Genomic DNA, 25,398 nt, shown 5'->3' on the forward strand with positions numbered 1-25,398 from the left:
GAGGTTGGGCCGAGCTACTCAATTTTGAACCGACATACAGATATAGCAGTAGAAGGAAGACTAGGGTAACAGACTTCCTCCTGGAACCTTCCCCAGAACTTGATCCATCTCTTTTCCAAATCAACCTTGTTCCTTTAACTGAAGAACAAGAAATGGCAAAGCGCCGCGCTGTCCGAGCCTTGATCACCGAAACAGCTACTCAGGCCGAGGTACCACAAGCCGGCCAAACAAATGAGGCAGTGGTGGCCCTTCCAACGGCCCGAGCCTCTTCATCCCGGCCAAGCAAGTGCTCGAACATCTGCAACCGAGCCACAATAACTTATTGATAAAGATGACATCGTGCTTCCTCAATCCACCTGGTCGAGCCCAGAACCAGTGCGTTCTGACTGGGCTAGCCCTTCAGAATGGGTACCAAAGATCACATACAAGAACCGAGCTATTACCAACACTGACTTAGTGGTCGCAGAGAAAGACCATTCGCTGGCTTTTAACCTCGCCAAGAGCGTATGCCTACCAACCGATATAGAGCACCACGACCATCTCACCGAGCTGAAGGCCATTCATTCGGCAACAAAGTCTATGGTGTTGGTAGGTTCTCCCTTTGCCCATTTTTTCCATTCACACATCTGTTTACACGGTTTTAACTATAATTGTTATATCTCCTTTTACAGGCCATACAGAAGAATCATGTCGCTCACAAGTGTGTGTTGGAACTACATAAAACCACACGGCAGGCCGTGGCAGAGGCCCATGCTAAGTCGACCGAGCTAGAAGAGTCCAAGCAGAAAATGGCCGAGCTACACACCGAAATAGCCCGACTCACCGAACTAGTCAACTCGGCTGAGGCAGATAAGTAGAAGGGTTTAGCCGAGTTGAAAGATAAATATCTGCGCGAGCTGGCCAAGCTCGAGAAGAAGAAGAAGGATGCAGAGATCATCGGGCTGAAGAAGAGTGTGGAAGATGCTGAAGACCGGGGTTGTAAGGAAGGGGAGGCCACTTACATCCAACAATGTGAAGCTGCGAAAGACATATTCTTCAAATGCGGATGGAAGGCGGCTGTGGCGAAGCTCAGTCATGGCCAAGAGACCGAGGTCTTTTAGAACCCTCCTCCACATTTTATACCGAGCTACATGGCGGAGTATGCCAATGCCATTCAGCAAAAATTTCTTCAAGTTGGGGAGGAAGAGGAGGCATCCCCAAAGCCTGACGACACCCCGGCTGTTACTATTGATCGCGGTCTCTATACTGCTCCATCAGCTCAAGTTGAGCCATCGGTGGAAGACTTGGTTGAAAATGTGACCGAGCTACTGCTAAAACTGGGCTATCGAGTGGTGCAGCTCGAGTTGACCTGGATGTGGATCTGGACGGCCTTTTTGCTTGATTCTGTAATTTTTCCTTTTCTCTTGGAAAGAATTTGTAACCGGGCTAAAGTTCCTCTTCTTGTAACTTTGTTTTGGATCTTAAAAGAAATCTTCTTTTTGCTCGGTTTATTTCATACTTGCATTTATTTTTCTACTGTGATTTGCATGGAGTAAAACATTTTCTGGCCAAGATACCTATCTCGGTCTTAACCTTGTAATCTGTTTGGTCATACCTTCTAACTCTCTTCAGCCTAGAACCTTATTTCAGTTGAAGAGAGATAAATGTTGATTTTTCCTGCCAACCTTTTTAGCCTAGATCCTTGTCTCGGCTGAAGAGAAATAAATGTTGGTTAATCCTGCCAACATCTTCAACCTAGATCCTTATCTCGGCTGAAGAAAGATAAATGTTGGTTATTCTTGCCAACCTCTTCAGCCTAGATCCTTATCTCGGCTGAAGAGAGATAAATGTTTGGTCATACCTGTCAACTCTCTTCAGCCTAGATCCTTATCTCGGCTGAAGAGAGATAAATGTTGGTTATTCCTGCCAACCTCTTCATCCTAGATCCTTATCTCGGCTGAAAAGAGACAAATGTTGGTTGTTCCTGCCAACCTAGAGCCAAGTGTTTGGTTATTCCTACCAAACTTCTTCAGCCTAGATCCTGATCTCGGTTGAAGAGAGCTCAAAGTTGGTTATTCCTGCCAACTTAGACCTAAGTGTTGGTTATTCCGGCCAACTCTGCTTTCATTGCCCCTAGCTCACTAACTTTTACAGAAGAAAAGAATTATGCTGAAAAGGGAACTACTTGTTTTATTGAAAAAAGAAAAATTACAGGTACTTTAATGAAAAGCTAAAAATAAAATAGTTTGAGATTGGCAGTGTTCCATAGCTTGGGAATGGCCTTGTTGTCTCCATCTTCCAAATGATATGCCCCCTTTCTTGCTAAGCCAACCACTTTGTATGGTCCTTCCCAATTAGGCCCTAACTTGCCATCTCCGGGTACTAGAGTGTTTCCTATTACTTTGCGCAGCACTCAATCTCCAATCTTGAATTGCCTTGGATGTACTGTCTTGTTATATTTTCTGGATAACTCTTGCTGGTATGAGGCAATGTGAACCAGTGCTCTTTCTCTTCTCTCTTCTACAAGGTCGAGTTCCAAGGCTATAGCTTCTCCATTTAAGTCTGGGTCAAAATTTTCACTTCTAATAGTGGGGAGGCCTACTTCTAGTGGGATTACTGCCTCCATGCCATAAGCCAGAGAAAAAGGCGTTTCTCCAGTTGACCGCCAAGGTGTGGTACGATAAGCCCATAAAACATGAAGAAGCTCCTCAGCCCACTTGCCTTTTGTTTTCTCCAACCTTTTCTTCAATACATCTAAGACGACTTTGTTTGATGCTTTCGCCTGGCCATTTGCTTGGGGGTATGCTGGTGTAGAATTGTAGAATTCTATCTTGTACTCCTCACAAAAGCCTCTAAAAATTTTGCCATCGAACTGAGTGCCGTTATCAGATATGAGAGCCTTGGGTATGCCGAACCGAAAAATAATATTTTGCCAAACGAACTTCTTCACATCTTTCTCTTTTATTGATGCGAGTGCTTCTGCTTCCACCCACTTTGTGAAGTAGTCTGTTACTGCAAGAAAGAACTTTCTGTTACTGGGTGCTGTTGGAAACAGTCCTACTATGTCCAACCCCACATTGCGAAGGGCCATGGGCTAGTTAATGGTAGAAGCTCTTTGGCCGGTTAATGTATCTGGTGTGTGAATTTTTGGCATTTCTTGCATCTCTTGACCTACTTTTCTGAATCTGCTTGCATGTATGACCACCAATATCCTTGTGAAATTGCTCTGTATGCCAATGATCTTCTCCCTTGGTGGCTTCCGCATACGCCTTCGTGTATCTCGAACAAGAATGTTTCGACCTTGCTGGGATGAACACATTTCAAGTAAGGCCCTGTGAAGGATTTTTTGTACAAGGCTATTGATGGGGAGAGCCAAAATTGCTGTGACTTTGCTTTTATTTTGTTGGTCTCTTTCTTCTCTTCGGGTAAGGCGCCGTCTTTTAAGAATACTATAATGGGATCCATCAATGAAGGGCCTATTTTGGCACAACATACCTCAACTACTTCGGTTTCTTCAATGCTTGGTCTTGGTAGGTAGTCGATCAGTAACGGATGTGGGATAGATGTATTCACCATCGAAGCGTAGCCTGCTAGTTCGTCTGCTTTACTGTTTTCTTCTCGGCCGATTTGTTCTATCCGCACTACTTCGAATTTCATGATCTCTTTTCTGACTAACTCTTGGTACTTAGCTATCCTCTCATCTTTCACCTCGTAGTCGCCTGAAATCTGATTTACTACTAGCTAGGAGTCACTGTAAACCATTAGCTCGGTGGCCTTCATGAAGAGGGTTGATTTTAGGCCTGCTAAATGCGCCTCATACTCTATTTCATTGTTTGATGCTGGGAAGCCAAGGTTGACTGCTTGTTCCACTATCAGGCCATCTGGTGAGATGAGGACTATGCCAAGTCCTGCACCGTGCCTGTTGGATGCTCCATCCACGAAGAGTTTCCACATCTCTCTAATGAATAGCTTCCAGCAAGTAGATGGATTGAATGATGTTTTGGGGTCATAAGTGTTGCTGATGTTCTCTTCCAAGTCCATGCCTACTGTTAGGGTTTGCTCTTCACTATCTGATTGTATCAAGTTTTTACTTGTTGATGAGTCTTTGCTGGGTATAGTACGGTTTGCCTCTTCCTCCCTTTCTTCAATCCGGTATGACTTGGGATGTGGTTGGGCATCTTGTTTTGGGGGCTGCGCAATTCCTGCGGCACTTTCCATCCCCTTTTTGGTTGTGTCAGTTAAGTCAACTGGGCAGATGTGATGGCTTCCTGGTGTAAACTCAGCCAAAAAGTCTGCCAGAGCTTGGGCTTTTATTGCGGTTCTGGATTGAAACTTGATATCAAACTGTCCCAATTCCACTGCACATTTCAAGATTCGCCTAGAAAAGTTCGCCCTTTCAAACAAGGGTTTTAAGGGAAAAGTTATTAGGATGATTATGGTGTGGGCGTGGAAGTAATGCGACAGCTTCCTTGAGGCCACCATCAAGGCTAAGGCCAATTTTTCTAATGGTAGGTACCTGGTTTCTGCGCCCAGCAAGGTTTTACTAACAAAGAAGATGTGCAGGTGTTGGATTCCTTCTGCTCTGACCAACACTGCACTGACTGCGTGCTGCAAAACTGCTAGGTATAAAAAGAGCTCTTCTCTAGGTACTGGGGTTACTAGCAACGGTGGAGAAGACATGTACTCTTTCAGGCTTTCTAGGGCGCGATCGCATTCTGCATCCCACTCAAATTTGGCCTTCAATGCTTGGAAGAATGGTTGATATCTGTCTAATGACCGACTAGTGAACCGGTTAAGTGAGGCAGCTAGGCCAGTTAGATGCTGCACCTCTTTTACTGTGTTGGGCCTCTCTAGATCCTGGATTGCTTTGATCTGAGAAGGGTCTGCTTCTATACCTCGGTTGGTCACCAGAAAGCCTACGAATTTGCTTGATCCTACGCCGAATGCGCATTTGGATGCATTTAGACGCAACTTATTCTTCTTCAGAATTTGGAACATCTCATCTAGGTCCTTGAGATGGTCCTTCTCATCCTTGCTTTTGACCACCATGTCATCTATCTAAGCTTTCATTGTTCTGCCTAACAATGGTTCAAACATCTTGGTAACCATTCGTTGGAACGTTGCCCCTGTGTTTTTTAGGCCAAAAGGCATGACCTTGTAACAGTACAATCCTCTATGCATTGTAAAGGATGTGACCTCCTAGTTTGGTTCATTCATAATGATCTGATGGTAACCTCTGTACGCATCAAGAAAGTTAAATCGATTGTGCCCTGCCGTCAGGTCTACCAGTTGGTCTATCCGTGGTAGGGGAAAACTGTCCTTCGGGCATGCCTTGTTGACTGTTTTGTAGTCCACGCAGACACGCCATTTTTCGTTCTTCTTTGGCACTACTATGGTATTGGAGATCCACTTGGGATAGTGCATTTCTCTGATAGCTCCTACCTCCAGCAAGTTTCCTACTTCTTCCGTCACTATCTCGGCATAGTGGAGTACTGATCTGCGAGTGCACTGTATAACTGGTCTGGCAGTTGGGTGGATGTTCAGTTGGTGACAGATGAAGTTTGGGTCAATGCCAGGCATGTCATACGGTGTCCAGGCAAACACTTCGATGTTAGAGGTTAAGAATTCCATGACCTCTATTCTCTCAGTGCTGGACAAAGACGAGCCGAGCAAAAAGAACTTTTCTGGGTCTTTTTCATCTATCCTTACCTGTACCAAGTCTTTAACTGCCTTCTGTTCAGCTGCCTTGCCAACATCCACAAATAGTTCATTGCTCTCAGGCTCTTCCACCATCTGTACATACCCTTTGGCAGCGCAGCTACCATTTACTGTGACGAAGCACTATTTGGACATAATTTGGTCTCCAAAGACCTCTTCAATTACTCCGGCTTCGTTGGGGAACCGCAATACTTGATGGTAGGTTGACGCTACCGAACGCATGGTGTGCAACCATGTCCTCCCCAAGATTATGTTGTAAGTAGAAGGGACTTTTAATACCCAGAATTCCACCTGTTTCGTTATGGTTCCTGCCTTGACTGGGAGGATTATCTTGCCCGCTGGCCACTCTGGCATTGAGTTGAATCCGATTAGGGGAGATGTTGTAGGTGCCAAGTCTTTGTCTTTCAATTTCAGTTGTTTGAAGGTTTCGTAATACATTATCTCACATGAGCTTCCTTAGTCGGTCAAAATCCGTTTGATGTCGAAATTTTTGACACATAGAGTGACAACCAGTGCATCATTGTGAGGGCAATATATTCTTGCTAAATCTTTGTTTGAAAAAGATATGACATTTGTGGCCTCTGTTCTCTCCTTTTTGATGGCAGGTTATGCACTTAATATCTCCCTCAAGTGCTCAGCCTTTTTGATCATCCCCCTGAGCTCATATACCCGTTCTGGTTTGCATATCCCATGTATTACGTTAATCACACCTTGAGGTGGAGCGTCGACCGGCATCCCGTTTGGGTTGTTGTGGTTCTGGGGGACTAGCTATGTTCCTCTTTCTATGTACTGGTCCAGGTGCTCAGCTGCCACTAACTCTTCCAAATGCTGCCTCAACGGCGTGTAATTTTCAGTGCGGTGCCCCTTTTCATCATGGAAGGTACACCGGGACCTCTCGTCATAGTCTTTTTGTGCTTCTCCCAACTTTGCTAGCCATCGGACGAAAGGTTCATTGCGTATCTCACTAAGAATTCGGTAGATTGGTTTTTTGAACACTGTGGTAATGGCAATGCGGACTCTTAACCTCCTTTTGTCTGGGTCCTCTCTGTTGGCCCGCCTGCCTTGCCCATTCCTTTTAGGTTGCTCTACCGTGTTGACTTTTGCTGCAGTCTTTTTATCTGGCATTGCTGTTGTGTCGGATTTTGCCTTAGCACGGGCGCTATCTTCCTCCACGAGAATATGCTAGTACACTCTCTCCATTAAGGCCTCCATCGTGAGGGGTGGCGTCATAGTAATTGAGTCCCTCAATTTGCTACCGACTGGCAGGCCCCGTTTGTATTGTGCAATGGCGAGGTTTGTAGGGCAATCCCCAATCTAGTTGAAGGTTTTCCAGTAGCGACTGTTGTAAGATCTCAACGTCTCCTTGTTACACATGTCAATGAAGAGTAACTGATCGATCTCTACTGGTGTTTTGGTGTTCGTTCTGAACCTAGTCACGAATGCCTCTGCCAATTACGCCTATGAGGCAATGCTGCCCTTTGGCAGCCTTTCGAACCAGGTTAACCCTAGGTCGCCAAGGCGGGATGGAAATAGGATGCACATTAGGGCCTCGTTTCGCTGGTATACTGCCATAACCTGACGAAAGTGGCTTAAGTGCATGTAGGGGTCAGACTTCCCTTCATAAGTAGTGAATTTGGACTGGTGGAAGCCTGAGGGTAGTGGTGCGTTCTCAATTGTCGGAACGAACGGTGAACTTTGTAACCTTGCTAATGCTTTGTCTGTTGGTTTGTAAGTAAGGCGCGACATTGGCATTCCGACCTCGACATTACCATGCGTCCGAGGGGTTAACCGCTGAAGGGCTGAAACTTTGCGCGGGTCGCGAACCTTGGTGTCCTCTTTCCATCGGGCCCTCTCTTCAAGCACAGTTCATAAGTCAGATGATCGAGGCAACTCTGTGTGCCTAAACGACGTCTGGTGCGTATGTGAGGATTGATAGATGCCTCCCTCAATACACGACCTCTTAGTTCTCATTCTCTCAGACCTGGAGTAACGAGTCCTGGAAGTCCGCGATTGAGTGTCGCCTGTTCTAAGACTCATACTTTCTGCTTGCGATGGTGTGGTATGCCTACCATGATCTTCCGAGTGGCGAGGGGGCGTGTTGCCTTTGCGCCCCTCTCCTATCGCCACCCCTTTTCCTTTTATCTAGCACTTCATTAACTCCATGTCTGCCGCCATCCTCCTTATTAACTTGTCCTGCTTTTTCACGCGATCCTCCAGAACTTGAGGGTCCATCCTCCGCCTCTGTCTTTCAGGACTTTGACAGTGACGGGGGCTGCCGTCCCGTCTCCCACTCGCATCCCTCCGAGGGTTTTGTCATTGGGGTTCTAAATCCTCCATGGGAGGGATAGAAGGCAAACCTTCGCGCCTTCCACCCCCCTTCGGGGTTTGCCCATCGATAGCTGATTGCGGCAAGTTTTCATTGTGCACCATTGCTTCCAACTAGAGAGGAAAGCTTGATCAAGAGGTTTAGTTCTTTGTGGAATTCCCACAGACGGCGCCAATTGTACGAGCACGAAATAATGCTCTCATATAATCCTGTGTGATCAAGTTTGTGCTCCTCTAAACGTCGTCGCTTTATTCCCTGAAAACACAAACGTGAGCTAGCCGATGGGTGTGTGCTGGATACCTCTCCGATGCCTAAGTCAGCAAAATAGACAAATAGACAAAAGCTCTGTGTATTCCGAAAATCAAAGTTGTGTTACCTCTACATAGGTTATATTGTGAGCTTTTATAGTTTTTGCCTGGCACAATCCTAATAGGACTCTTATTCTTCCATGTAGAGTCCTCCTAGGAATCACACTCCTGAAAGATAATGTTTATCCTTCAACACCCCCCTCACTGCTTAAACCAAGTGAGATGGTTTTACCTCGGTTAGATGACAGTATGGCCGAGCTAACACTAGCCCTTTGTCATACTTAATCCAGCGCCTTCACATGCAACACATAGCTCGGCTCTTGTTCACTTGTACCTCGGTTTTGTCTGTTGAGACCGAGCTAACTACAACAAGCTTTGACTGAGCTAACAAGAGCAAGGTCTACCATAAGAACCCAAATATCTCGGCTCCGAATACTATGACCGAGCTAATTATCACCACTCCGACCGTGGTGACTGTAACCATACTTGGACCGAGCTAACACTAAGGTCCACTCGCTAAGCCCTTTTCACCACGGCCCATAGAACGGCCTATTACTACGCCTGGGCTTAGCTCGGCCTTAATGCTCATAAAAACTCCCTCTCAGTTGCACTTACCTTTCTTTATGTTTACATTTTTCTACTTTGAGCCTTAAAGTTATTTTTTTCCCACTTTGACTCTTCACATTTCTTTTTTTTTTTTAATTTCTCTTAAAGTTAACTTTTATTCAAAATTAGATTAAAAAAAAAACCTAGTTAGCTACCATGTGGCATATAAAAATATTATTAGGTTTAAGTTTGAATCAGAAGTGTAGGCTAAACATAATATTATGGGAGAGTTTGGGACCCGAAATAACCCACTCAGAATTTTCTGAGGGAATAATTGTATGGTGGAGATTAATTTGGGTATAATTGTACGGTGATTAATTTGGGTGGTGTCGGTTCTATGTGAAGTTTAGTGAAAATTAATTTCTAAGTAATTTCGGAAATGATAAAGGTGGATTTGTAATATTACTCTAATATTATTTATTTCATGTTACGTGATTATCAATGTAGAATTTTCTATTTAATTTTGGACAAAAATTAATTTTAAGAATAAATTTTTTTTAAAAAAATTGAAACATGAAAAATCAAATTAAGGAAAAAAAAATTTAAAAGCCAACATGAAAAAATGGTAAATATAAAAAGGGCAAAAATATAACTTCCCGTAAATTTTTTGTCTAAAAATTTTGAAGGACATGAGCCTCAAATGTATCAACATCTCATTAATTATTTTAAAATTTTTTTGTCTTCGAACTCTCACTTATAAATTTTAAAATTCTTAAAAAATTTCTCCACCAAATAATGTCAAAATTATTCTTGTAAAAACATCTCACCCATTCAATTAAATACACACTCCAAAAAATTTCTTTTCTAAAAACTCTACCAAAATCGCGAAGAAAAAGAAGAAGAATTAAGTGTGATTACTGTCTTTGCCGTCTCATTATTTTATTCGGTTTGACCATTATTAGAGTTGGTATTCTCTCTCTCTCTATATATATACATAAACATATGAGTAATGTTCAGTTATCTATTTCCGAACAAATAATAAATTTTTAGTTACTTATTCCTGAACAAATAAACAATGTTCGGGCCTTTGTTGTCGAATTTCGGTTATATGTTTAGAAGTTCAATCTCAAAAAATAATGAACAATTTTATTTTTTTTTAAGAAACTTATCCTTATAAGGTCAATATTTTCTGAGTTAAGAATACCATCAAAGCTATAAATTTTTTCTGAGTTATTATTATTGTACTCCTATCGTGTTATGAAGTTGTGGTTGTTAAAAAAACTTCTATTCATTGGTGGTGTTTGGGAAACTAGGTTCCAAATTTTTTTATCATTTTTTCTACTAAAAGACAAACTTTTTACAAAACCAAAAAAAACACATCCAAACAAAATATCACATCCAACCCTATAATCATTTCACTTTTTCTCTCACAAACATCACATCCAACCACATAAAAACCCAACTATCTTCCCAAACACCAAAAATTTTTTATCCAATAAAAATCTACAACTAAAAAAACCTACATAAAAATCCACTTGTTGGAGAAATATAAGTAATCAAATCATTGCTACCGTTACCATCGAAATATTCTTGTCAAAGAATTTTTAAGGTTTTGAAGATGCGTAAGTTTTGAAAGTGAGGTTTGGAAAAGATGGATGGATGGTAATGAAAGTGATTACTCTCATGAGTTATAATTCATGATGTAATAGATGGCCCTGTTTGGTAGAGCTGTGGGAAAGTGCTTATAGCTTATGCCTAAACAGCTTATAGCTTATAACTTTCAGCTTAAGCTGATTTCCAGCTTATTCTTAAAGCATCTCCTGCCCCACTTAAAGAATAAGCTGTTTTCTGACTTCCACAAAGTTATAAGCTATAAGCTATAAGCTAAACCAAACACATCAAAATAGCTTAAATTAAGCTGAAAGCTGAAATAAGCTGAAATTAAGCTGTACCAAACAGGGCCGATATATGAGATCAAATGGTCTAAAATTAAAAATAATATTCCCTTTAATAATTTCATTTGAAATTATTATTATAATAAAAAAAACTTTAAAAAATAGGAATTCAAAATAATTGAAGGGGCACTCTAGCACCATACAGCTAGGGTTTCAAAAACCAAGTATATAATTGCAATTAACTTCGTCTTCTCGTCTTGTCGCTCCAAAATCTCCCAGAAGAAGCCATTGAAAGCCAAGTTGCTCCTTGGTATCTCTCTCTCTCTCTCTCTCTCTATATATATATATATATAGGTTTGTATAGCTATATATGTTTATGTCTCTAAATAACTTGTGGATGCAGTGTTTGGAGGTGTGGAAATGGCGACTGTTCCAGGGCCTCTGATATGGGAGATCGTGAAGAGGAACAACTCCTTTCTTGTGAAGGAGTTCGGTAACGGAACTGCGAGTGTGCGGTTCAGCAAAGAGAGCAACAACCTCTTCAACCTCAACTCTTACAAGCACTCGGGTAACATTCAAATGCCATTTCATTGCCTGTTCTATTCGGTTCCGTAGATATTTTTTTTTCCTTTGATTGTTTGGATTTCGAGAAATTGTGGGAAAATAAGGGTTAAAATTTCATTACCGTTTTTTCTATTTCATCCCTAAACTGTTAATTTTATTTATTTAGTATCTAAAGTTTCTATTTTTTGTTTATGTGGTCCATTTGAAGAAGATTGTACAAATCAGTAACTGCTGAAGCTTGATTTGTTGGGTAAAAGGGTCATCTTAAATCGTACTTTCAAACCCTCATTTATTTTTAAAACTATTTTGAACAAACTACACCCCACAATCAGTTTGATTTGGTTACATGGTTAAATTGTTTATACTTTAAAATGACTTTTTAACCATCAAATTAGGCTACTGATTTATATAATCTTTCTCTAAGAAACTTTGGGGACTAACTAGATGAAATTTATAGTTTAGGGATGAAATGGACAAAATAGTGATAGTTTAGGGGATAAAAGTGAAATCAACCCTGAAAATAAATCGTTTTAAATTTGTCAAGCTTAAATTTGTCATTGGATGGAGAACAGATTGTTAAATTCCCCTCCGATTGTCTTGGATTGATTTGAATCTCATTTGTTTTCCTGTTTCTCATTTTTTGGTTGGGGAAACACAGGTGCTATTGTTTGGTTTCTTAGTATGTAAAAAAATAAATATAAGCTAGCATGCAGCACATTAAGGATTAGGCAGGATTAGTTCTTAGGATGGTTAGTTATCGGATTATCAATCACTTTTATTGTGTATTCCATCACATCATGTGTGGATTGGCCCAAATTATGAGGGGATCGAAAAATTCTATCCAGGCCCAAGTTTGTTTCAGACTGAAATGGGCAGGACATGTGATACATGGTATCATGGTTTGTTTCGGAGAGTGAAATGGGCAGTGTATGAGATACATGATGTGATGATAATCACCATAACAACCTTGCAATAATTCATGACAAGTAGTTTGTCATAAATTGTAAAACATATACAAGCAACCATTAAAACTATGCACTCCTACTTTAATCATACACTGCCCAGATTCGAAAAAGTATTAACATTCCATTACATAAACCTTATGAGACAGAATCAATATAGATATATATACATCTATCCTAATATATAAAGGGTAGATTGCTGGTGGTGTTCACACTTTTTATCTTATATTTTTGGTTTTTCTAAAATACTCCTATATTGGGAATTTTTGTAAAAATTATGCAAAAGAGGAGTACAGGCCTCAAATTCATGAGCTTGGGTTTAATAATAAAAGCCCTTGCCACTTGATTAACACACATTATGTGTGTATTTTTCTTTTTTATTATTTTTATAATGTTGTTTTTTCTTGAGTTGCACACTCGTCGTTTGTGCGGACCGCTAGTATATATATACTTCATCTTCTCCTCCCATCCTTGCAACAATAGCAGTGGAGGCTGCCTCTACAACTAATCATCTATTGCTTCATCTTTATCTGTTTCTTATTGAATCTTGCTTTATTACATACATATATAAGTATATATATATATTGTTTGTTTGTAAAGGAAAGGCAATCAATATGCGCCAGTGAAGCGCTCTGCCAAAGGTAATATTTGGGGATAGTGCATTCAGCCCTTTTCATTGCCGATATGGATATCGCGAGCTTCATATGCTTGCATGTGCTGCTTCTTCCACTATGCGGCTTGTGCACTAGTTTGCTCGTATATATATAGTAAGCATCCCAAGTAGCATAATGTTGCAAAATGTTGCAAAATATGGGTGGTTGCATAGAAAAGTAATAGAAAGTTTTAAGTCATGAATCATGATCATAGGCATTAGAGTTAACAAAAACCAACTACTTAGGAAGACATCAAAGGGCCACAAGTTTGTCATGGAGCACTTTTATGTAGTAACGTCATCTCCCACGTTAGTTTGCCATCATGTGTCAAGTTGAAAAGCATGTCAAGTTTTTGGGCGTTGTGGGTTATGATATTAGAAGCATCTAACTTTTCATCATTGGTAATTTGGCAACTTAATAAGTTCGTCCTTTAGAATTGCTCGTTTAGATGTCAGATCATGTGCACACCGCCATCATTTGACTAATTAAATCCCCATCATTTGACTAATGAAATCCACCTTCTCATTGGTGGCAAAAAATATCACCCCCGACTTGTTGGCCAAACATCAACAACCCTTCCATTACATTTGTCGATCTTGAGTCGTCGTTGTCAACCTTGAGTCACCATTTACGATCTGGAGCAACCATCTACTAGTTGCGAACACTTCAACGACTCTTCTTGAATTATCGCCACATCCTATTTGATGATCAAATTGTTAACGAACATGGAGTCAAGATTGACGAACATTTGCTAACATATTCATTGATCGGTAAATAGTCAAGTGTCTAATATATGAGTTTGATTTTTGGACAAATTGCACTTTACCCTCTTGTGGTTTGGCTCATATGCAGATAATTGCCCTTTTCATTTAGAAATAATCACATAACCTTTTTATAGTTTGTGGACTAAAGTGCGCTTTTAGATTTTCTGTCTAGAGTAACGGGTGATGCGGAACGGGCCTACTTTAAATTGACATGGAGATTTTATTTATTTTGTAATTTTGTTTATTTTTATTTATAGTTTAATTAATATCTTAGTATTTTTTATCTATTCTAATATATAAAGGGAAAACTGATGGTGGTATTGACACTTTTTGTCTAATATTTTTGGTTTTCCCAAAATACCCCTATATTGGGAGTTTTTGTAGAAATTATGCAATGAGGAGTACACACCTTGAACTCATGACCTTGGGTTTAATAATAAAAGCCGTTACCACTTGATCAACACACATTATATGTGTATTTTTCTTTGTTATTATTTTTATAATGTTATTTTTTCTTGAGTTGCACACGTCTTGTGTGTGCGGACCGCTAGTATATATATATATATAACTCATCTACTCCTCCCATTCTCGCAACAGCGGCAGTGGAGGCTGCCTCTGCAACTAATCACCTATTTATTCATCTTTATATGTTTCTTGTTGAATCTTGCATTATTACATACATATATAAGTATATATTGTTTGTTTGTGAAGGAAAGGCAATCAATATGCGTCACTGAAGTGCTCTGCCAAAGGTAATATTTGGGGATAGTGCATTCAGCCCTTTTCATTGCCGATATAGATACCGCAAGCTTCATATGCTTGCATGTGTTGCTTCTTCCACTATGCAGCTTGTGCACTAGTTTGCTCGTATATATATATATATATAGTAAGCATCCCAAGTAGCATTATGTTGCAAAGTATGGGTGGTTGCATAGAAAAGTAATAGAAAGTTTTAAGTCATGAATCATGATCATAGGCATTAGAGTTAACAAAAACCAACTACTTAGGAAGACGTCGAAGGGCCACAAGATTGTCATGGAGCACTTCTATGTAGTAACCTCATCACCCACGTTAGTCTACTATCATGTGTCAAGTTGAAAAGCATGCCAAGTTTTTTGGCGTCGAGGGTTATGATATCACAAGCATCTAACCATTCATCATGGCTAATTTGTCAACTTACTAAGTTCATCATTTAGAGTTGCTCGTTTAGATGTGAGATCATGTGCATGCCCCATCATTTGACTAATGAAATCCACCTTCTCATTGGTGGCAAAAAATATCTCCCCCGGCTTGTTGGCCAAACATCAACAACCCTTCCATTACATTTGTCGATCTTGTGCCATCGTTGTCAATCTTGAGTCACCATTTACGATTTGGAGCAACCGCCTACTAGTTGCAGACATTGCAACGACCCTTCTTGAATTATCCTGGCATCCTTTGTGATGATCAATTTGTTAGCGAACATGGAGTCAAGATTGACGAACATTTGCTAACATGGAGTCAAGAATCAAGTGTCTAATATTTGAATTTGATTTTTGGGCAAATTGCACTTTACCCTCTTGTGGTTTGGCTCATGTTCAGTAATTGCCCTTTTCATTTAGAAATAATCGCATAACCTCTTTATAGTTTGTGGACTAAAGTGCACTTCTAGATTTTTTGTCCATTGTAACGGGGGACGCGGAACATGCCTACTTTAAATTGACATTGAGATTTTATTTGCTTTGTAATTTTGTTTATTTATGCTTATAGTTTAATTAATATTTTAGTATATTTAGTTTCTTATTTTATTGTAGTTTTAAGTTTCTAATAATGGTGTGATTTAGTTTCCTATTTTAAATTAGAGTTTCAAAAGCCTATGAATTTAGGTCTTTGCATTGTAATTTATAGGCTTTAAACCCTAATTTATAATAGAAAACTAAAATGTCTATTAGTGAATTTCACTTTACTTCTCTCATCTATGGAAACCGTATATTTTGACCGCCATAGCTATAAAAATGTATCAGTTTTACCCTACAGACCCGTCCGGACCTTCTCCGAAAGGGGTGCATTTGTATGAGTTTCATAGTTGAAGCGATCAATATGTACATGTTCGTAGATGAGGGGGATAAAGTGATATTCGATAATAGTTGGGGGTCTTTGTGTAATTAATCCAAAACTAAATCATAACATGATTAGAATTTAAAAACTTAATCTCTAATAAAATAAGAAACTAAATATTCTAAGATCTTAATTAAACTATAAATAAAAATAAACAAAATTTTGATGCCAATTTAAAGTAGGCGCGTTCCGCATGAACAGACGGGCCTTGAGAAACACACACCTATGTGGACAGTAAGTCATTTTTAAGACAAAAATACCCATTGTAGATCTTCAAATTTGCTAACAAAAATGTCATCCCTCTCTCTCTCTCCCTCCAGTTTCTTCCATGGCAAAGTAGCTCCATACCAAATTTTTAAGATTGGACAATATGCTTTAAAACTGTACCACCCACCTATAAAACCTCAAGTTACAACTAAAAGAAACAAAATCTCTAGATCTCATTGAAGTAAAACCTAATATATAATTACCCGCGTCAATACATATATGCTTTATATATAATCTCCATATTAATGAATGGTAACTCAAGATCGACGAATGAGTTTGGCGACTTATCTTGTCATCGCAGAATGTGGTGTGTTGAAAGAGGTTTGGCTTTGAAAAATTGACGGAGAAACAACATTGTATAGTTGGGGTTATTTTGTAATTTAGCTAGTTCATCTAGACCTCTCCTTAATCTCCCGACTTGTGTCCATCTCCTGGGATTCAATAGTCCCTCGTATGAGGGATATCATGTTTGGGTGACCTTAATTTTCTTAGCTAAATGTGGAATTATGTATTTTGTTGGATAATTAATCCAACCCCAAGTTGGTACCTTTTAGATTTTGTTTTTTTTATACCCTAATTATGTTAGATATGAGTTTGATTTTTGTTCATTTTTATGTTTATCTGGTTTTCTGTTTCATGTTAAAAATTTCTGGTTGGCTTAGTTTGAATTTTGAAATGATATTTACGGTAATCTATTTAACGTGTATTTTAATGGGCATCCTGTTATAGGGTTGGCAAACAAGAAAACTGTAACCATTCAACCAGGGGGCAAAGATCAATCTGTGTTGCTTGCAACATCAAAGACCAAGAAACAGGGCAAACCTTCAAGCTTACTTCACAAGTCTGTCATGAAGAAGGAATTCCCCCGCATGGCGAAGGCGGTTAAAAACCAGGTAGTAACTTTTTAACATGCTCATGCTTTGGTAAATTTAAGCTAGTAATATAATCAGATAGCTTAATGAATTGTTTGCTGGTCTGGTCCTTTGTTTTTGATTGGTTTCTGAGCTTCTAATGTGCTGTTAGTGATTCAGCAAGCATTTAGGCCTAGTTTGGCAACTCACTGTCTTAGCCTAAAAGTCAAAAAAATCACTAAAAAAACTAAAAAACCAACAACCTATACCAAGAAGTCAAAGATTCCATTTTCTCTATACTTTTTGCACATCTTTTCGTAAAAAATTAAAAAGTTATTCCAAACATATTAATTTTTTTTATCTCATATTTTAACCGAAAAACCGAAAGGTACTAAAGTAGCATGTTCCCAAACGAGGCCTAAGCTTTATCTAATTATTGTGATGTTGCAAGCATTGTTTTAAGATGTTGACTAGCTTGCCTTTAGTATTAAGATCTATTTCAGGCACAACAAGGTAAGATGTTTCAAAATTTTCCTTCTTGATATGGTCACGACTGCAGTCTGGACATGAATATTTTCGCCTGGTTACCTTTGTAGTTTCGTTTTTTGTTTATACAACCTTCCTCTATACCTATGTTACCAGAAAATACTAATATCCTAGCGAATTATGTATTGGTACACACATTCCGAAACATGGTACATTTTTGTTCCGAAACGGTAAATTTAGTGATCCGAAGCGATCCCAGAAGTTTTTTTTCCAATATATGTCCTTAAATGTTACCTGAGGAGAATATATATATATATATATATATGTGAATTAAAATCTAAGGTGAGTTAAGTTTTGACAAAACAAAAATATAAAAAATGGGTCCTAATTTTCATAAAAATGATTTGCTACATGAAAATAAATAAATAAATAATTATTGGATACCTAATAGTTAAAATAAAATTATTTTAGAAATACCTTAAATTCTTAAGTGTAATATATATAAGCCCACTCTTATCGTATCACATTTTAGAACATGTGGCGTACCACGTTCCATGTACCGGAACGATCCACGTTCTAGGTAACATAGCTTTATACTGTGAAAGTGTTCTAAAATTCTCTCTTTCGCTATCTGTTATTATTTATATGATTATTTATGTTTTTTAAAAATTCCAATTAGGAAATATAGGTGCCATCAAGGATATTGTCTTATTGTTTTGTTATTATATCATATATTGCAGGTGGCAGATTACTATTACAGGCCAGATCTGAAGAATGCAGCCCTTGCCAGGTTGAGTGCTGTGCAGAGGAGCCTTAAGGTTTCCAAATCTGGTGTCAAAAAGAGAAACAGGCAAAGCTGTTAAGAAGTGAATTTAGTGATGTAGGAGTGATTCGTTTTTCCATCATTTCTAGCTCTGAGAGTTTGTTTGTTTGTTTGTTTTTTTTTTTTAAAGCTTTTCTTTTTGTGATGCTAGTAGATATTTAGTTTTGGAACAAAAGAGAAATAGAATTGTCTGCCTTTTTACCTCTTCTTCTGTTTAGCATTATAATGTAGCAGTTATGAATGGAATTTCCTCCAATACCCTTTGGTTATATAGGCTGGCATAACATATCAGAGAACCGCTCGCTCTTCACATCATGGGATTTTCTTCTTATATACATGTAATGCTTTAAATCGTTACCAGCTTATCGACTTTAATTTGCATTATTCATTGCCATGTCCAGTTCGCAGCTTCTGCTTTGCTAATTTTTTTCTTTCAATGTTTTTTTTTTTTGTTTGCGAGACGACCACTACAAATAATTTTCCCCCTAGTAAGATGGCCCATGAATATTGAAGGAGTTTTGCATTTCTAGTTGCAATTAATTAGCATTCTTCAGAGTGATGGAAAGAAATAGGTGGTGGTGGTGGAAATCTATGAACTTCAGATGTCTTTAATTTTGAACACCGGTATAGTTTCCTCTGCTCCCATCATTTTTTAGGGGACATAAAACTAGGCAAATCGTTTCCTATTGTGATCGTTGCTCTTGAGATCATAGTTGGTAAGTACTGAAGCCATTCGAAGAATGAGTTGTTCAACCAACTACTCCGGCTTTAACTTTTGGAGATATGGGCTTGTTCTGGGAATGCCTCGAGGGAAGATGCTGTGCTATCTACTTGGGTGATCTGTTGTGCTGCTGCTACCTGTAACAATAATGAATGTTCTTTGCTTCATTTGAAGACTCCTTCCCTCTCCAATGGTGCCATTCTTTTGCTAACTTTTTCCTGGTATTTCCTTTCTCAGGAAAATCTGAGCACCTGAATTCTCCAGAAATATTTTCCATTTTTGAGAAGGAAAATGCTATACAAACAAAAGAAAAATTACAAATTTTTCTTACAAATTGATGTGGCATGGAGTAATACAACTTTAAAATGTGAAATGAGGTCTAATATTTTAGATGACACATCAGTTTGTAAGGAAAATTTGTTTGAAAAGTTTGTTTGTATGGCACTGTTTTTTTGAGAAATATTAAGCCATGTTTAACAAATAGTTAACAAATCTCCCTACCCCTAGTCTCTTCTAATTTTTATCACGTAATTTCAACAGTAACCAGCTTCACTTAAAATATTGAGTATGAGACTAATATCATTATCAACTAATGAAAATTAACAAAAAAATCCTATTGGGTGGAAGGTTTTTGCTTTTTTTGGTATTTGGTACAATGGAAAACAAATGACAACAAAAAACGTTTTCTATGATCAACAAAAAGTAAAGCTTATTTAACAAAAAATATTTTATGAACTAAAATTTTACCATTACCCTCATGGCTATGAGCATAATTACCATCACTGTTATTACTATCATCACCGTCACAACTATCACACCACTATTGCTACCGCAATTGTCACTACCACCTTGTTGCCACTATGTAATGTGACTATTAATTTCTTAAGACCTGTTTGGTAACCATTTTGTTTTCAGTTTTTAATTTATATTTACAAAAATTAAAAAAAATTGTCATAAAAACTAGTTAGATAATTTTTTGGTTTATAAATGGTTCTCAGTTTATAAATTTGAGAAAAAAACATAAACTCAAAAAATGAGTTTATGTTGATTTTTAAACAGAAATTTAAAATTTTGACTAACAAATTTTTTTTCAATTAATTTTTTTTAAATAATTTTTTTTTTTCAACAATTTTTTTTTCCAATTATAATGTGTATGAACCCATTGTCATAAATAATAAAAAGTAAATATAATTATTTTAAGCCTGAATAAACATATTTTTTAGTTTATGTTTTTAAAATTTTTCAAGCATTTTGTTCAACCCAAACGCGTTTGTAATTTGTGTTTTCTAAAAATAAATAAAAACCAATTTATAAAATTTTTATAAACATAAATAAAAAACGTAAACGTTACCAACTGCTTCCTTAGTGTCAAAAACGCTAAGGTGCCATTTGGTAATACTTATGTTTTCAGTTTTCAGTTTTCTGTTTATATTTATAAAAATTTTAAAAACTCAAATAAAAACTTGTTTGGTAAAATTTTTTATTTATAAATCAGTGGTCTCAGTTTATAAATTTGGTCAAAAAATGAAAACACAAAAAAAGTATTTCCGTTTTGAGTTTTCAATTTTTTTTTTACCACCTAACAGTAGCCACTACCCGCCACCATTTTCCACCACTGTCTTCCGCCGCTACCGCCGCCACCACCACTCACCACCCACCTACTGCCACCACCCGCCACCACCACCCACCTGCCACCCACTCGCCGCCGCCGCCGCCACCACCACCACCACCCACCACCCATCTGCCATCCACCCGCCACCACCCACCACCCGCCACTACCATCCACCGCCGCCACCACCACCACCACCTGCCACTTGCCACCACCACTCACCACCCACTTGCCACCACCATCTACCACCTGCCACCACTAGCCACCTGCCACCCACCACCACTACTACCACCACCACCCACCACCCACCACCCACCTGCCACCACCACCCACTCGCTACCACATATCACCCGCCACCATCACCCACCCACCCATCCACCACCATCACCACTACCACCACCACCCACCACCACCCGCCATCTGTCATCCGCCACCCACCTGCCACCACCACCCACCACCCGCCACCGCCACCACCCACTCATTACCACCCGCCACCGTCACCCGCCCACCGTCACCCACCCACCATCACCACTACCACCCACCACCACCACCCGTCATCTGCCACCCACCTACTACCACCACCCACCACCGTCACCCATCCACCCACCACCACCACCCGCCATCCGCCACCCACCTGCCACCACTACCCACCACCCGCCGCCGCCGCCACCACCACCACCACCCACCACCCGCCACCGTCACCCACCCACCCACCACCACCACCAGCTACCCACCACCTACCGTCACCACTTTCCACCACCGTCTTCCGCCGCCACTTGCCACCACCTGTCATTTCTCACTCTTTTTTATATTTTTAAATTTTTTTAAACATTTTATCAATTACCAAACGCGTTTGTAGTTTATGTTTTTCTAAAAATAAACAAAAAATAAACAACAATCAGTTTATAAAATTTTTATAAATATAAATTGAAAACGTAAACGTTACCAAACACACGCTAAACATTTTTTTGAACAAACAGAGCGCTAGTGGAAAACAAAAATTACTTATTTGTTTTGTGAGCGAGTCACTGTGGTAGAGAAGATATTGGAAAAGTCTGAAGTCAATAGTGACTAGACACGCAATGGATTGGATTGGATTGGATTGGATTGGAATACCGTGTTGCCTTTTGGAGCAACCATTGTATTGCAAATTTGCAATAGTATACGTTTTTGATATATTGAGAAGCAAATGGAAGAAGACTCCATGGGGACGATGTCTGTGAAAGAAGCTGTTGGTCAGAGCAACGACCACCAAGTTGTGAAACAGAAAGCCACTGCAGCAAAGCACCAAAGCTTTGGCCACTGCTTCTCCTTTGTGGAGGCTTCCGCAGTACCAGGAATCACATCGTTGAGACGACTGGATTCGAAGAAGTTGAAGTCGGGGATCAAAAAATGGGCTAAAACTGTTGCTACTTATGCCCGTCAGGTCAGTGGCCGCTTTGGAAGCTCTCGTCGCTGATCAAGATTCTACTGATTGATTCTGGTGGATTATGTCCTGCTTCTATGAGCTTCAAGATATGTTGTGTTCATGCTTGTCATTCAATCTCTGTGGATGTGAATGAGAATGAGATGATGAGGGATTCTGGGTGTGGGGTGATCAAACACTTGACAAGTGTCTCTCCATGTAGCTAGTTAGGACCTTCAAAATGCTGTTTTTATTCTTTTTTTTTTTTTTTTTTATCCCAATCCAATCCATTCCAATCATATTATTGTAATTAGTTTGGGGTCTAAATCCAACATCTTATCCTCTTATGTAATTTGAGAGTGTTTGAGTTTATGGAAGCTCAAATTGGAGGAGGAATTTGTACAATACATGAAAAAAGAGAAGAAAAAATTATTCACTTTTCCCATTATTTTTCTTTGAACACTATAAATTTCTCCGCAAATCTCAATGATATTTAGTTATGAGTAATAATGGTGTTGGTTAGAGCTTCTCTAACCCTTTACTACTGTTTTTATTTATTTATTACTAAATTTGTTCAATAATTTAGATAAAAAACTTGATTTAATGTAGCTTACTCTAATAAAGAGAATCAAATATTTATCAGATCTTTTTAAGAATATTTAACCTATCCCAAAACTTCTTTTAACCAATTCGGGTTTAAAAAAAATAAAATAATAATTAATCAAATTCGTTAAATAATATAGACCAAAAGCTTGATTATAGCTTACTCCATTGAAGAGAATCAAATTGTCATCAATTTTTTTTTTGAGAATGTCTAACCTATCCCATTTTTTTCCCAATCCTCCATCTTTTAATATTTTCATAAAGTTTAAGTCAGAAAAAGTAGTTGAAAATTTGGTGAATAATTTAATTCATACTTGATTTGATAAAATTTAGTGAAAACTTGGTTTGATTAAATGATTGGATCTCAGCTTTATTAAAAAATTTTTATCAAATTTAAATTTGATAAAGAATTGAAGATGTTCTTAAGAAAATTATTTTTTTAAGGTGTGTATAGTATGTAATTTTTTAATGGGTTTGACTTAGAGTTATAACTAGACAAAATAGTCCATTCAACAAGATGAGGACACGTTAGCAAAAATAACAAGCAAAGGTTGAGATTAAGCCACAAATGTAAGATCTAAATCTAACCCAATACGACATTGCTTTGTTCTCAACGGAGGATGATAAACTAACATCAATGAGGAAAGCTGGAACTCCAAACGAAGATCACGAACATGCCAAAACATAACATGCAAAATCCACCTTTATATGTGAATATATTCTAACAGAGAATATATGATAACTAGAAAAGCAAAACAGTCAAAACAATAATTAGAAAATGATAAATATGATCTGTTGGAACAAAAGTCTCAACTGACAGGATTTAATAGAACATAAGAAAAATGTTTGGACTAATTGGAATACAAGAATTTAGAGTAGGATTTTTCAGTAAATTTCCCATTTATATTATATACTGTAGACATATTGGAATCATAAAATTATTTGGATTAAATATCATGAAAAAGTCAATCCAGCCATGATTGAACAAATTTACAATGACGATGGAGCTTAGCAAAAAAAAAAAAAAAAAAAAAAAAAAATCACTAAAACCATAATTCTAGATAACAAAATCATGGTTGACTAAAGTTGTATTTTTGGGTAACAAAGAGGGCGTTGGTAATGATCAGAGAGGGGGCACAAAGGTGGCCTCCATGGTCCAGGAGAGGAGATGAGGTGTTGGATATAATCGGGAAGAAGAGAGGAAGCAATGGCGATTGTTGATTAGAAGATAGGTGGCGGCAGAGATGGTTAGGGAGAGAGAAGGAGGCGGCGACAATGGTCTGGGAGGGGAGAGAGAGGAGTAGTGATGGCAAGTAAAGGGATGTAGCTGATTAGTGTTAATGCTTGAAAGTTAGGGTTTCTAGGGTTTGGTGATTGAAGATGAAGATAAGGGTAGAATGCTTGAAGGTTAGGGTTTTTAGAGTTTGGTGATTCAAGATGAAGATAAGGGTAGAAATGTCTTTTTCTATTTCAATTTTACCTTAATTTAAAAAGAAAAAGAAACTCACTCTAAAAAATGGCAAGTGTATTACACATTTCGTTAGTTTGGACGAAAAGTGTATTAGTTGCAATTTAGTCAAAAATTACATGGGGGTGTTTTGCCTATTTCTGAACTATAGGAGGGTAAAGTTGTCACGACCCCATCCCACCCCAAATATGATAGTAGTCATGATACGCCAGTAGTATTCGATTACCAAAGGCCTGACAAGACAAGACAAGACTGGACTGTACTCTTGGGGCTTGAGTGGAAGCAATCTGTTCATTATATTAATTGATATCCATTCAGAGCAAGTACATAAGTACGATGAGAACAACACAATCATATATTTTATTTAGTTACTTGATATTTACATGACCACACAACAAAAAGAAAAGATAGAACAACGAATGTCACTTTTACAAAACTAAACCACAAAGGTAAAACTCTGGTTCCAAAACTACGACTTCTACAAACAGACAAAATAAAGAAAAAGGTGCTAGTGCAACTCCTCTTTATGTCCTTGGTCCACATCTTCGCCTACATACATATAAAGGAGATGGGTGAGCCATTGCCTAGTGAATAATAATAAAGTAAGGTGGTAAATGAATAAACATTTAAAGCTTTGAGACATTCTTTCAAAATAACATATATATATATGTACAAGACAGAGCATAGCTTGACTTGCAAACAATTTACATAGTGATAAACATTCAAGGAAAACAAGGTGCTTAACCAGCCCAGGTACCGGTTAAACAAAACAAGATGAGCTCGGCCATAATACATAATCGAATATTCCCCCGATTGTGGGACAAGGTCCAAGCATGCCATCTAGGTAGATGATAATGTTCATTCATTGTAAAACGTAATAAACTTGTAAACATAATCAAGCTTGGTATTGAAAACATAATTTGTCAACATAGCGCTACTAAATTGCTACTTATAATGAGCTCTATGAATAAGGGCTTAGCCTCCTCAAGCTTGACCTATACAAAACAAGAACAAGGCATTGAAACATTTGCGTAATCCTTAACTTCCTATATTAGTTGGTCGTGCAATTAGACTTTAATCCTCTTTTCTATTTAAATAGGCCTTAAGTAGGTTTCTTATTATGTTATCCTTGGCCTATATGTCAAAACATACCTAAAAGTGTCCAAGGAAATGAAGGAAATCAAGTGGAACAAGATGCAAAACTGTGCTGAAAAAAGACCAGTCCGCTCGAGCAGTCTCTTCACTGCTTGAGCGATGAATGAACCTCCCCAGAAGTTTACGCCTGCAAACTAAGCTCGAGCTGTTAACTGACTTAGCCAGGTTTCAGGGCAGTCCGCTCGAGCAGTCTTTCCA

The 25,398-nt window shown here is 38.5% G+C and overlaps 1 protein-coding gene across 1 annotated transcript; it reads left to right on the forward strand.

Annotated features, from left to right (window-relative positions):
• The first annotated feature begins 10,936 nt into the window (after nt 1-10,936).
• Nucleotides 10,937-18,442, forward strand: LOC114283568 (large ribosomal subunit protein eL28y-like). The gene is made up of 4 exons (XM_082925415.1): nt 10,937-11,082; nt 11,176-11,340; nt 16,809-16,972; nt 18,157-18,442. The coding sequence occupies exons 2-4, from the start codon at nt 11,193-11,195 to the stop codon at nt 18,277-18,279; spliced, it is 435 nt and encodes a 144-aa protein (XP_082781541.1). The 5' UTR covers nt 10,937-11,082; nt 11,176-11,192; the 3' UTR covers nt 18,280-18,442.
• Nucleotides 18,443-25,398: the final 6,956 nt, after the last annotated feature.

Source organism: Camellia sinensis, chromosome 4, assembly GCF_055761805.1.
Source record: "Camellia sinensis isolate YWXY chromosome 4, ASM5576180v1, whole genome shotgun sequence".
Taxonomy (NCBI): Eukaryota; Viridiplantae; Streptophyta; class Magnoliopsida; order Ericales; family Theaceae; genus Camellia; species Camellia sinensis.